Below are 14,777 nucleotides of genomic sequence, written 5' to 3' on the forward strand. Positions count from 1 at the left end.
TTCACCAGTCCACCCAATTCTTAGCAGTTATTATGTTGTTTGCGCATAACTCATAGAATTTAGCATGGGCTTGAAAGGTTAAATGAGCCCCCAACATTAGCCTCTGCTATCCAAGTGAATCTTCATATTGTGCCAAAGATACAAAATGGACCAGAAAAGTAGAGGTATGTGGCTCATTGATCAGTGTTATGAAACTTCTTCTTTTTTTTTTACTACATCATGACAGTTTTTGGCAGTTGCCTTTTTTCACCATCCATTAAGCTGGAGCCTGAGAGTAATTGTAAGAGGAGTTTAGTGAGGCGTGCAAATACATCATGAAAATGATATATGTTCGCAACTAGTGGCGAGGGATCCATACTGTGTGTTTGTTTTTTATGTGTATATGTGAGACCTCTGTTGAACTGAGAGGGAGAAATATCATCATTAGTGTCATGCTGGGTACTGAAGCTAATGGATTTGTCAATAGGTTCTGCATGTATCACGGTACTCTTGAGATTTTTTTTGTCGAGGAGCAATAGTTTAATTTTGACCCCACACTCACATGGTCTCTTTCTCTCCCTCTCTCACACACACATACTGTGGCCCCCAACTTCAAGGCACACACCCACACACACTGTGGCCCCAAACTTCAAGGCAAAGATGCCCTAAATGACTCCAAGCAAATGTGATGGGGGACAAATTACAAAATACAAAATGCTTCCTGGCTTTTCTTCAAGGCTCGCCCTCTCTCTCAGCGACACTCTTCTGGGCACTCTCTCCGTCACCCTATTGCACACAGAGGTGTCACGACCCCGCAGTGACCTGCTCCTGACTAGCCCACCTTACGCCACGGGACTCCGGGGGCCCAGGGCCAAAGAGCTAAGCCAACAGTGTGAAAGGGGCCGCCAATATACTAATGGGGTTGGGTTGATTCCTGGGAGATGAGAGGAAGAGGCTATCACCCGCCTCCTCACACGCTCGTTGGGCTGTGACTTGGAGTGAAAAGGGTCTGGATGGCTTATACGAGCCACTAGGTCCTTCTCGGCCGTCCCCTCACCTTGAGAATTCAATAGGATGCAGATGCCCCCAAAACCCCCCACCGACCCCCCCCAGTCGATAGGTTCGTGTCGGAGATGAAAGTGGGAAGTGAGGGGAGGAAAGGGGGTGGCAGGGGGGTCCTGACACTAATATAGTACATTGGAATTCACTTACAGAACTTCCAAGTTCTTTTGTCAAGCTTAAAGGCCCGCTAGGCTCTTTGAACCCCTGGCTGACCGCCCTCGGATAGCTTTTTTTTCCACCCTGCCTTTTTTTCTAGCGTCAATGATATATTCTCCACATTCCTGATGACCGTCACGACACAGTCTCAGACATCTACCGGTAGCGATGATGGTGCAAAGCCACGGTGCATTTTGTAACAAACTCTCTTTTGCGGCTGTGGGGTTTATCCCAAGACCATTAGCTTACTTGCTTGTTCTTTTCTTCACTCAGTCAGTCGCTGTGGGTAACCTAATCCTAACTCTTGAGTTGCTGGCTTGCCTGCCCACCTCCCCCTCCTCTCCTCAGAAGGACTGAGACAGCTCCCCATTCATAAACCTCGACTCTCGTCATTGTCAACCAGTAGGCTCAACTTTCCACCCAAGAAAATTCTCAATTGTTGATCACAATTCTGACTAACCTTCATAGACACTTAGCCTAAATTCTAAATGTAAATGATTCTAAGAACAAATCTGACATACGCCGTAGTTCGTGTCGCTTAATGTGACTGATTAGAGCCCAGAGTCAATGCAATGTATCCTCCATCCTAGAATAAACTATGGAATGGAAAAGTTTCTCGAAGTGTCATATCTGCTGTAACATGGTTCTACCAGAGAGGTAGATACCATAGAAGTGCCACAAAACAGTGAACAAGGACTTTTTATTTTCACGAGTCTTCATCATTTATTTCAAGATTGCCACCAAGCTTTTTCAACATCTGACCGAGGCAGTAGAAAAAAACGTTGATTTCAAAAAAACTAAAAAAAGTGAAAATGTGCAGGTAAGCAGTATGCAGGAACTTCTTCTTTTGAAGCTAGCCACAAGTGTCACACAGTTGAGCAGCACATCAAAAGACACAGCTCTGTTCACTCTGTACCACAGCTCCTGGTTTATACTTTCAAGGCATTGGCACAAGCCTGTGCTTTGGAGGCGATGAGTATCTACTCAATGCTGGCTCCTTTTGTGCAGTATCATAATTCTAGTTTATTATGCCTGTGGTTTTAATCACTTTTCATAAAGCTTCATTTTGGACTGCCAGCCAATGCTTTAAACATATTGTCTTTTGTTGATTGTAAGTATTTTGGATGTACACCAAATGAAAGCCCCAGGTCAATCTAATCATCAGACATTCACACATTGTGCTTATTCCGCTGTTCCTATCATAAATTATTATATTTTGTGTAATTAGGATTTTTTTTTTGTCAATGGAGGACCTAGGAGTTTCACAATTCTGGGGATATTATTTTGACATTATATTGATTCACACAGCCACCCTCATTCTTGCCGGATATGCAAAGTGCCATAAACTATAGTTTAAATAGGTACCACTAACCCAATGGGAAAATTATGATTTTTTTATTTTAAACGCATTGAGGATGGAATGCTGTAATTCCCGTTGTAACAGGACAATAAAGGGGAATCACACAATGGTCCTAAGTGGCGGGAGGGATGATCGATCATTCCACTGCGAGTTCAGAGGGCCTCGTAAACACATTCACACCTCTCTTTCATTTAAATGCGGGATAAGTTATAGCATATTATTGAAAAATCGAGTTCCACAACAAACTGCATTTCAATGCTGTCTGGGAGAGTAAAGCCCAATCCACAAACGAAGTGGCCTCCAACATAACTTGAAACCAAGAGAAGCCGAGAAAGAGTATTCTTGACTGTTGCCTAACCAAGTCGGCACACAATTTTGTAATATTGTGTTCTGAAAATACATTACACAATGTTTATCATTACAAAGGTAATACAACAAAAACTGCGGCAATAATAAACTAATATTAATTCGATATTAATAATACTAACACTGAATAACAAATATATATATATAAAACACAGATAGGCATTTATGAAAAATACAAAATATGATTTAAGCTTCAAATGAGAATCCACTATTCGCCCAAGTAAGCTCATTTAAACTTGAAATAGGCTTACACCTGCTTTTAAGGTAATATCGAATTGCTCCAAATAAAATGTAGCCTATATACAAAAGTCTCTAAAAAAAGGTAAAAACAAGTCAATCAATTCGTGTGTTCCTCCTTGTACCAACTCCCTCCCAATCACTATCATTTCTGACTCGAGGAAAACATTCTCCAAACTGATGGCCTCTCAAAGATTACCCTATCAGGTGCAAACCGCTGACACGTTTCCACCCACCACCAACAGAAAAACCTCACTGTGCCCAAATCCTTAGCCGCAGATACTCCACTGACAGGCATTACACCATCGCCCCTGCTACGAAGATCTGCAGCTGCGTTAGATTCAGGTTTCATATTTATAGCTACCCTCTGGATAACACCAACGTTTTATCAGAACGCGAGGTATTCCACGTAAAAATATATATATATATTTTTTTTCATATTCGATTTTACGCACTTGTCCCCTTTTGCCATTTTCCCACTGTGGAATCGGAAGATTTAAAATGATCCTTGCAATGTGTAGATATCCCCCGCAGGTACGGACGGAACTGAAGTACCTCTGATCTTTGGGGGAGCACCTTTGGGAGGAAAGAGGGTGCGCGCAATGGATTTTTAAACAAGGGGAAATCTACTAAGCAATGGTTGCAAGTTGAATATTTCCGCGCCTGGCAAGACACCGCTGTCTAAACGGACCGTGAGAGCGGAGCTAGGAGATTTGGAGGCGGACAAGAAACAATACGTTACCTTTTCCCTCTGGATCATTTTCTTACAACAAGGAAGCACCTAATGTTGCATGCAGTGACATTTTTGCACTCCAGTTATTTATCATTACACTGGGATTCAAAGGCACCTCCGGGATTGTGTGCGTAAGGACGCTGGCGGGTCTATCCTCAACTTCTCTCGGGGCTTTAAAACTGTGGAAACAGGTGTATTTCAGCAAGTCAAGATGTCTGTTGTGCCTTCGAGGTTCATATACCTGTAAGGATTCCATCTTTCTATTACTTTCGTTTCTCAAAACACGTACATTCTTACCAATAGAAGTCGCTAAAAGCTACATAGTTGCTACCGTTGACATTCAGGTATGGATATAGCCGTTTATATTTTATGTAATTGCTTGTGATTAACCCCCTCCTCCCTTTTCTCTCTCCAGGTGTTTACATTTTCTGGTCCTCTATTTCCAGCTCCAGGTAGGTTGATTTGAATGTTCTGGTTTTGAACACTGTGTGTGTGTGTGCGTGTGTGTGTGTGTGTGTGTGTGTGTGTGTGTGTGAGAGTGATTTTGCTGGACCCATTCTGGATTTATTATGAACAAATACTCATACAATTGGATACAGTAACTATACACTATTTTAGCTTGTGGTTACTTACTTTGCAACCTTGAACATACCTTGGTTAGACGCGCGTTCTTTTTCTCAGATTTCAGTTACGTTTTAGTGTTACCTTAATTAGATAAGATGAACACAATTCCCTAATTAAAGATCGATGTTTGTTCTTCATCAAACAAAAATACAAACAAAGTAACTCTACCCTTGTTAAAATATAGTACATTTTATTGTAAGGAAATAAGGTTTGGAATGTAGAGGAAACTATCCTTTTGCATCTCGCTAATGAACGAGGCATCCCCGAGTGCACCAGATAAACCCACCACGCTCAATTGAGCCAGGCAACCAGCATTGAAACAGCGAAAAACTGAGATGAAAATACATTTCAAGGACGTTTAGATAATGATAATTTGCTGTTTTGGTCAATTTCAGACTCGTGGATCTATTTTGTAATAATAGTATAAACCGCACTAACTCCACATCTTTTACGCATGCGATTTATTTATGAACTTGGTTGTCTATAGCAAACGTCAGTAAAAACCCACATTTATTATTATGGAGTGTAACATGCTGCATGGAGTTAGATTTAACTGTTGCCTAATATTTAAAAAATGAATGCGTTTGGGCATGAATGTGTTGGTTATTTTTAGTTCCGTTTATTTGTCATTATGTATTTGGTGTAAATGAATAGCAGATACAAAGGGTAGTTTGGAAACCAGCATGTTATATTGTTGGATACCGTGAGAGGCAGCGGTTAGCCCACATCCCGAAATGCTTCCATGCCTCTGTTGTTGGGGTTAGTTTTGTAGTCTAGTCAGTATCATATACCAGGGTTGATGCCAATCAAATCTCTCAGGGATTACAGAGAATTACTCGATTTCTTTCCCCTGTCTCCAATGTAATGCTTATTAAAAGTCAGAGGCTATTTATACAGGGATAAGTAATTACATACAATGTGCCCAATCCCTTCCCCTTGATTGAGGTGATAAGATATCACCTAGTTTAAAATCTTAACATTTCCAGAGTTGCTTCAACAAGTAATCCTTTGCATTGAAGATGAGGTTTAAGATTGTCAACAAACCACTCATGCCAAACAAATTATTAAAGGAGAAGCCCAATCCATCTAATGATGCTGCAATAGATGAAGACATAGAGTACAATCCCTCATTCTACCTCTTGGACATCACATCTCTGTCGGAGATGTTCTAAACAAATGGGTCAAGGGATCATGATTATAAAAACCTGGCATTACCATTTCATAATAGAGGGGACATCTTACAAAGACACCCATCAGCGAGGAAAAAAGCTGGTGGTTTAAAAAAAAGGGAAAAAAGAGGAGACAACTGGGTTATGTAAGGGTATGTGCTCTTGTTCCAAAGGAATTGGCAAAAACAACACTCGTGTCAACTGTCTGATATCTCCCCCAACCTAGACAGTAATCACAATACTATAGTTTGAATTGCTTCCCATATCTGTGGTGATATGTATAAATCGATATATGCTTCATGCTTTGCACGACTAATTGCTTCTGCAAAAAAAGAGGTAGGTCAGAAGGTGTGGGGTTCGCAGGCGGTAAGGTGTATCTGAGATGCAAGCGGGCTAAGCTTCCCAGCAAAGATGGTGCCAGACTTTTGAAGTTTCAACCATACCCATTTTCATCCCGTCTTTGAAGAGGGAGACGGCCCGATCATTTTTTTTTGTCGATTGCGTTTACCTTCGGCCCTCTGCAGCGGCTTTCCTTTGTTTCCTCCGTGTGAAATGCAATTGTCTACAAAACACACCTTTATGTTTGTTTAGAGATGGAGAGATTTGATACAAATCCCAAAGCAGTAGTTATCCTAAAAGTATTTTTTAGTGAGTGTTGTCTTGGTGGTGAACTTTGTGGGTTAGTATAATAGACAGACCATTTCATTCTAGGGTTGTGGTGAGTTTTGGAAGCTCTATTAAGATGCTCTATTAGATTTGGATGCTCTATGACAGTTTTGAATGCTCTTTTTAGAGTTGTGGAAGCTTTAGTGGAGATGTTGATGCTCTATTAGATTTGGATGCTCTATGATAGTTTTGAATGCTCTTTTTAGAGTTGTGGAAGCTTTAATGGAGATGTTGATGCTCTATTAGATTTGGATGCTCTATGATAGTTTTGAATGCTCTTTTAGAGTTGTGGAAGCTTTTAATGGAGTCCTGGATTCTCTATTGGATGCACTGTTTCTTAGGTACGGAAGTATGAGGGGTGTCATAATAACTTCCTTAATGTTCCTCCTCCTCAGCATTGACTAAATTCAAAGGAAGTTTGACATAGAGATTTCAATAAAATTGCTTATTGATTAAGATGCATCTTTGTTTTAGGCAAACAATTTAATTTTAGTGTTGTACCATGGCATTGTTGAATACATGTTTCTGATTGGCTTGACGGGGACTATAGAGCGTGTATTATTTCCCTATAACGCACAGTATATTTGCACGGTAGATTTCAATAGCTATAGTTCATTGTTGCATGTTCTATGTTTGAGCTGCTTTTGAATGCAAAAGTCGAATTGAAAACATCATTGGCATTGTTGAATTCAAATTTCATAATAGAAAGCTACGACTGATGGTTTGGTTAGCTAAACCAGCAAGTCTGTTTGTTTCTTTACCACGTCAACTACTGTTGCTATCTAGTGAACTTGCAAGATACTTCAGTGGATGTTGAGCACATTTCTACTGGCAAATGAACACATTTTTAGCAGCAAATGTGTTAAATTAGACCCATGGTATGAAGGGATAGCCAGCTTGGGGCTCTGTGTTCTCTGGAAAGCAATGTACCTCCGCTAGCGTGTCGTGGAGCACAACTACCACGTCAGTCGCGGAGCACAACTACCACGTCAGTCGCATAGCCCCTTGTTGATTATCCCTTACATTAAACATGATGTACAATTGTTTCATATTTTCAATTCATGCATTTGCAGTTGTTTCTAGACCATCCAAAAGTGACTATGCTTCTTAGTTGCTTCAATTTTTGCTGACACCTTGCTAACACTACTGGGATTTGTATTCAGATCAGTGGTTTGTTTTCCCCCCTGTGTTAAAGATTTGTTCTACCATGAGCATATTTCCCCTCTCATTCACTAAATGTCATTAATTTTCTGAGGTTAAAACAACAAGGAGTTGGAGTATGTAATGTGTATATAATTAGCCACCTGAGAAAAGCCACATAAAAAGGCAGTTACTATGTAATTACCACATGATACAGCTGGGGAATGGGATCTTGGCGCACATCGAGATTCCAGGGGTTTCGAAAGTATACATTATCCTTCCCATCCACATATGGGTTTGGGTGACAGGGCACACAGGCTGTGTTCATTTTGACGTGTTGTCGAAGTCAGCGATTTCTTACGTTTTTTTTTTGGGGGGGGGGGGGGGGGCTGACTTGTAAGTGCGGAACAGACCTTTGCATTCAGGCTAACAGTGTGAAATATTTGAATGGCGAATTTATGTTACAAGAGGCTCCCCTCCGAGTGTGTTTCTGCGGTACAAGCTGCCTCTCGCCATCACATCCACATCTCCACTGTGATTTATGGGCCTTACTGGGCCCTCAGGCAGATATTTGTTTGATGATAGCGTAACAGGGATGGATGCTTCAGGTGTATAATTGCTAGTGGCTTGCTTGCTTGTGGAAATGGAATACTGTTTTCAAGATATCCCCGGGCGCATAGACAGCTGCCTCAATACAAAGACATGCAATAATAATGAAGCATGTACCATGTTGTGCTTTTGTTCTCGGTGAACTGCTACAGTGTGTGCCCTTTGAATATGTACAATGCCGCACAGTTTCATTACCTTGTAAACATGTTGTGTGGAAGAAACCTCTCAGTTTTAATGTGCAAACGGAACTTAAAAATGTCAGCTTACAACTTCCAAGGTGTTACCTCAGTTTCTGGCCTTTAAGCAGAGCTTCACGACAGAGGCCCTGGTAAAAGCTGGTCTATGACCACCTGTGTCATGTCTTTCTCCTCCAGGAATCTCAACAGAGCTCAGCCGATTTCAGGATCTATATTGAGAACCACACGCGGAACCCGGACGACCTGAGCCGGAAGCAGATCCGTATCTACCAGCTGTACAGCCACACCACGGGCAAGCATGTCCAGATCCTGGGCAAGAAGGTCAACGCCAACGGAGACGATGGGGGCAAGTACGGTACGGGAGAATTCCTGTGCACTTCACTTACAGACGCTTCAAGCCAGTTCCCCTCATCAATGGTCTTTATTGCGGGAAACATTTCCCATGTGACACAGGATTCATTCGACCTATTTTGGACCGCTACTGGTCAGAGTTGGGTTTACATTTTTAATGAGTGAACTTTGACCCTAACTCAGCTCCTCCTTGATTGCTTGGTTAAGCCATTAAGATTATGAATAGTGTGGGAATTTGAGGCTATGAGCGTGTCCGGCCACAGATAAAGCACATCTAGAGGTACTGTATATATTGTCTTTATTCACTGTGTCTCAGCTGTGTTCCTTACACTGTTCTGGTCGGTGATTATATTGAGGTGGAAATACATCTGATTGTTGTCATGGAAAGTAATTATGCGTGATGCCTGGCATAGTTCTTTTCAACTCTGTGGAGGGTTTATCAGTACTTGTCACTGTGGACATGGCCCATTTTCTATTAAAAGTTGGGCTGCAGTCTAGACGCATTTGTATGGGAGTGCTTGCCTGTTTGCACTCACATGTATGAGTCGCCAACAAACACCGCCGGTCGACTGTGTTCAGTCACAGATGCACCGAGGCGAGGTTTCCTCTCGTTGCTTGTTAGAGCTTGAGTGGAAGCAGATTCAATGTTCCCCATGAGGAATTGCCAACCCTGCCCCCTCCCCTCAGCCCCAGTACCTGGCACCTGTGAACTCCCTGACACTGATTTAACAGGAGGCTCGGGAAGACACTCTTCTCTCCTCTCTGCACTAATCCTCACTCAGTCATAACAGCAACCTCACAATGGAGGGTCAGAAAGCATGGCTGAGAAATGGAGCCTCAGCTACTACAAGGTCAGCTACCCCACATATACACGCGGATAAGACAGAGTTATAATTCTCCCCAGGCAGCAGAGCTGGGCTAGAGAATGTGTCACATGCAATCCCACATAATTGATGTCACCATTTGTCCGATAGCATCTTATGTATCTAAATGCATAGTCACATTTGTTTAAAAAAAAATCCACGTGAAACAGGCAGAATGAGTTATTTTTTTTAAAAGGCAGATGTTGCACCTGTAGTTTCCGGTTGCAATTGGAGTCTCCAGTGGTACATGCATAAGTTCGAGGCACAGTCGTTTGCGATTCAGCGCTGAGAATGCTGCGGGGCTCCTTATTGAGCTTGGCCGCAGTGAGCGACACTACACTAAAACCCTCTTCAACCCGGGATATCACGGTACAGCTTGCTTTTTCCCATTATAGTACGAAAGGGATGGAAGAGGGGCAGCTAAGTGTTGACTTGTGTCTGTCTCTGTCTCAGCTCCTCCAACTCCTCTCAGGAGCGCCAATGTGTTTCTCAAACCTGTGTATTCAGAGAAGTCTCACCTGTCATTTTATCCTCTTTGCTCCCTGGTTAAAAGGGCGGGATGTCTTCTTCCCTCTCTCTCTCAACGTCAGTTCTGAGATGAGTTTCCCACTCACCTACAAGATTGTTTTACAGGACAATTTTGGAGAACCCACCCCCCCCCCCTGCACGCCTCCGTTCCCTTGAGTGCCACTGAATAGGCCAGTGTGTTAAACAAATGGATCATCTTTAACTTTTTGATTGAGTGAGCACAGACTAAAGAGAACCTGAAACCTAATCCTGAGGGAGCGTAACCGCTCCAAAATGTTTGGCAGATCTCTTGCCCGCGAGGAGCGAACAGAAACAAAGGTGACCCCACAGGGGTTAAGGTTGTGCCAGAGCAAAAGAAGCCGCCGGCGTTCTGGTTTGGAATGGGTCGTTTTCAAATGTTTATGAGGCTAAAGTTGTATATTTGTTATTCTGTGGCGATGGCGAAGTCTATTATAGAGTATATTTCATGAACCAATAGTTATTATCTGTTTCAAGTGGTCTGTATCAACTTAACGAATGTACTGTAAGTGGCTATAAGTATTCATTAAGTAAATGTGTTTCTCCTTCACCTTGTAGCTCTTCTTGTTGTCGAGACGGAAACCTTTGGGAGCCATATTCGAATAAAAGGGAAGGAGAGTGAGTATTACATCTGTATGAACAAGAATGGCAAAATAGTTGGAAAGGTAAGCATATCCTTGGTTGTTACTCGCTTGCTAGAGAATGGGGCAACTCTAACCCAAGGAAATACATGTTTTGCCTAGTGCCAATAACAGATTCTTTGAGTGATTCCAGTGGATGAAGCCATTACTATAACTAACATTAGAACAAATACTTTTACACAATACGTTTTTATTGTTATTATTATGTGTGATAAAGATCCTCTTTAAAGGGGGAATCTACAGTTGCTACATCTGTTGGGACTTCTAAATGAATTACATGTACACATTGATTCTTGAAGAATATAGCGTGCTTCATGAGCTTAGTTCAACTTGATACTGTATAGTTGCAAGACAATTATAATGTTGATATCATGGATGTTCTGTCCTTGCGTTATAGCGCTGTCTATGAATTTAAGAGTGGCTACATTTCTCCATCCTCCATTCCGTAGATTTGTTACCGAAACCGTGGCGGTTATTTTTTCCAACTGTGGATTTACCCTTTAAGGATATTTTAGCAAGACTTAGACATACATCGCTGTGCAATAATAAGACATAAATAGATGCCAACAATTTATTTTCAAAACGCTATATCCACAAATGTTTCACATTTGTGTTTTTTCATCAGAAATGATTGCTTATGAGTTCCTTCATATGTGTGTAAAATATTACTCTTATCAGATGTTTTTATTAATAGACTTTCGTCATTTTTAAAATTTAATTTGTTCATGATTTTTATTGTTCTATTTTTTTTTAGCAAAACCCCTATATATCCATTGTTTAGCTGGAACGGAATGTTTGTATCCTATATATTTGTCTGTGATATGTGGTTGTCTCAGCTAGCTATCTTAAAAGTAATGCACTTACTATAAGTTGCTCTGGAAAAGAGCATCTGGTAAATGACTAAAATGTCAAATGTAAATGTTTTACATACCGACCTCATATTACTGTATTTATTTATTTCTATATTTCAATATTGATGTCACAAATGTATAATTTGTGCATTTCATTTTTTTTTATGTAGTTATTTGTTACATTTAACTGTGTAAAACCAAGCAGCACTACTTATTTTCTCAGAGCCTGGTGGATGTAGGCCGTCATTGAAAATAAGAATTTGTTCTTAACTGACTTGCCTAGTTAAATCAAGGTAAATAAAAAATATATAGCGTTTTGGAATGAAAATCTTCTTATGTTCACTTGCCGAACATACAAGCCAGGATGGAGAGTGCTTTTCTTAGTGTACCCCTGACAGAAATCTTTTGATAACTCACTGGCATCCTGTTACGTAACCTGTGCTGTCCTTTTGATCCTCCACCAGTCAATTATAGACTGCAATCATCACACTGCTTTGACAGGCTAATGGCCTCATAGCAGCATTGCCATTGCAATTATACCTCTTGTTCACCAGGTGGCGCCATGTAAAATAGCAGCAGCTAGGGAAAAAGTACCCAAATGTCATACTTGAGTAAAAGTAAAAATACCTGAATTGAAAATGACTCAAGTAAATTTGAAAGTCACCCAGTAACATTTAACTTGAGTAAAAGTCTAAAAGTGTTTGGTTTTAAATATACTTACGCATCACAAGTAAATGTAATTGCTAAAATATACTTAAGTATCAAAAGCAAAAGTACAAGTATAAATAATTTAAAATTAATTTTATTAATGAAAGCTGACCACATCATTTTCTTGTTCTTTTAATTTATGGATAGCCAGGGGCATGCTCCAACACTCAGACATAATTTACAAACGAAGCATGTGTTTAGTAAGCCTGTCAGATCAGAGGCAGTATGGATGACCAGGGATGTTCTCTTGATAAGAGTGTGAATTGAAGACCATTTTCCTGTCCTGCTAAGCATTCAAAATGTAACGAGCACTTTTGGGTGTCAGGGAAAATGTAATGAGTAAAAAGTACATATGGAATGTAGGGAAGTAAAAATTGTAAAAAATAAAAAATAGTCAAGTACAGATATCGAAAAAAAAACGACTTAAGTAGTACTTCAAAGTATTTTTTACTTAAGTACGTTACACCACTGAATAGCAGCATGTACACTCCCCTCCGTATTTATTTGGACAGTGAAGCTAACATTTAAAAATTTGTCTCTTTTCTTCAGCATTTTGAATTTGGGATCAAATGTTTCATTTAAGGCGACAGCATGTCACCTTTTATTTGAGGGTGTTTTTATACATGTCTAGTTAAAAGTTTAGTATTTGGTCCCCTATTTCTAGCACACAATGACTACATCAAGCTTGTGACTCTACAAATTTGTTGGATACATTTGCAGTTTTTGGTTTTGTTTCGGATAATTTCTTTCCCAGAACTGAATAGTGAATAGTGTATTGTGTAATTTTGGAGTCACTTTTGTTGTAAATAAGAATAGAAGATGTTTCTGAACACTTCCACGTTCATGTGGATGCTACCATGAATATGGATAATCATGAATTAATCCTGAATAATGATGTGTGAGAAAGTTAGAGGAACAAAGATCATACCTTCCAAAAATGCTAACCTCTCACCATTTCCAATAACAGGGGAGTTTAGCAGTGTTTTGTGAGGTGTGATATTTGTTCCTTCACAGTCCAAATGCGACTTAACTATCCAAATACATAAGTATGGAAGTGTATATCACAAAAATGTATAATTATTTTTTAAATACAAACATAGTTTAAAACTGAGAAAAGCTAAGTTTGAAATGTCTAGTAAGGTGTATGTGTCCTTACAAGAGCCATACCAGAAACACAATTTAAAAAGGAATGAATAACAACTTTATGCAACTGTAGTAGTTCCATCTCTTTCTGGCTTATATGACATACAGAAATGTTTCTTTGGCAGTAGGTAAAATACGTTTCCTTGAGGGTTTGACATTGTGGAATGCGGAAGTCGTTTTTTCACAGTGTTGGGAAACCAGGTGCTTAGTGTCTAAAACCATGTTGTTTCCCCTTGCAGCTCAATGGAAGGAATCAGGAGTGCGTCTTCGTGGAAGAATTCTTGGAGAACAATTACACTGCTCTCGTGTCGGCCAAGTACAAAGGGTGGTACCTAGGCTTCAACAGGAAGGGGAGGCCCAAAAAAGGATCGCGGACCACACAAACACAACAGGAAGTGCATTTCATGAAACGCCACCCGAAGGGCAAGGTGGACCCACTGGAAGAGTTCCGTTTCACGACAGTAACTAAGCGGACACGAAGGGCGCGTCGCTTAAAACAGAACCCCGAAACTAACTGATGGTCCGATGGGACATCAGACACACTGTTTTCCCAAGGAAATCACGAGATTCTTGCCTTAAAACACCTTGAAGACTTTTGTAAAAAAAAAAAGAACGACGACAAAAAAAGAACAAACATTTCAAAGATGTTTTATTTTTATATTTCAGGAACATTGAACATCTCCCAAATGTTGGGTGTTTCTGGGTTGTTATAATTATTATAATGTGTCTTATTTTATTTATATCGGATAACTAAGGATGACAAAGGGCCCTTATTGCTTATCTTCGGCTCCTTTGAATTGCAAACTGAAGGCATATTTCTGACAATGAGGGTGGGAAGCATGAGTTTATAAATGTTATAAAAAGAAAGTACTAGATTTTATTGGAATACCTGTCAGTTTTGTTTGTGTGTCTCCCCCCCCCCCGACAACATGGATCCCGTATTTCTACTGGGATCAGACGCCAGGGAGACGAGACAGAAAGAGGTGACAGTGGCAGGTGACACAGTCTACCTAGATAACTTTGTAGCTTTGAGTGCAATATTTGACAGTGCCCCCTCTCCCTCCCCCAACTCTCCCTCCGTGTTGATACCTTCTGCCTGAATCGTTGCCTACTCTGGATGGAATGCGCTGAACACGTTGTGTACAGTGTGATTTCCTTGACATTTCTTTTTTGTACAACTGATGATTCAACATGCTTTGACTAGCCAGGCATCAGACAGACGGGGTTGTAGTTTTGTTTAACCTGAGTTGATGTGGCTCAGAAGTTAACTGGCTATTACGATGGGAAACGTAATATCACACCTTTAGCCTTACGTGTCTTACTGTGGTAGAAAGTTGGAGAAAAAAAGCCTAATGAATACTGGACAGCTTTTGAAA

At 40.5% G+C, this 14,777-nt stretch overlaps 1 protein-coding gene across 2 annotated transcripts; it reads left to right on the top strand.

Moving 5' to 3' along the window:
* Positions 1–3,232: 3,232 nt before the first annotated feature.
* Positions 3,233–14,315, top strand: LOC135545951 (fibroblast growth factor 18-like). Of its 2 annotated transcripts, none has more exons than XM_064973957.1 (5): positions 3,233–4,136; positions 4,309–4,345; positions 8,476–8,653; positions 10,617–10,723; positions 13,641–14,315. In XM_064973957.1, the coding sequence occupies exons 1-5, from the start codon at positions 4,105–4,107 to the stop codon at positions 13,917–13,919; spliced, it is 633 nt and encodes a 210-aa protein (XP_064830029.1). In that variant the 5' UTR covers positions 3,233–4,104; the 3' UTR covers positions 13,920–14,315. The 2 variants fall into 2 exon arrangements, with proteins under 2 accessions (XP_064830029.1, XP_064830031.1); XM_064973959.1 differs by having other exon boundaries at positions 8,476–8,644.
* The last annotated feature ends 462 nt before the right edge of the window (positions 14,316–14,777 follow it).

This window comes from Oncorhynchus masou, chromosome 9, assembly GCF_036934945.1.
Source record: "Oncorhynchus masou masou isolate Uvic2021 chromosome 9, UVic_Omas_1.1, whole genome shotgun sequence".
In the NCBI taxonomy this organism is placed as follows: Eukaryota; Metazoa; Chordata; class Actinopteri; order Salmoniformes; family Salmonidae; genus Oncorhynchus; species Oncorhynchus masou.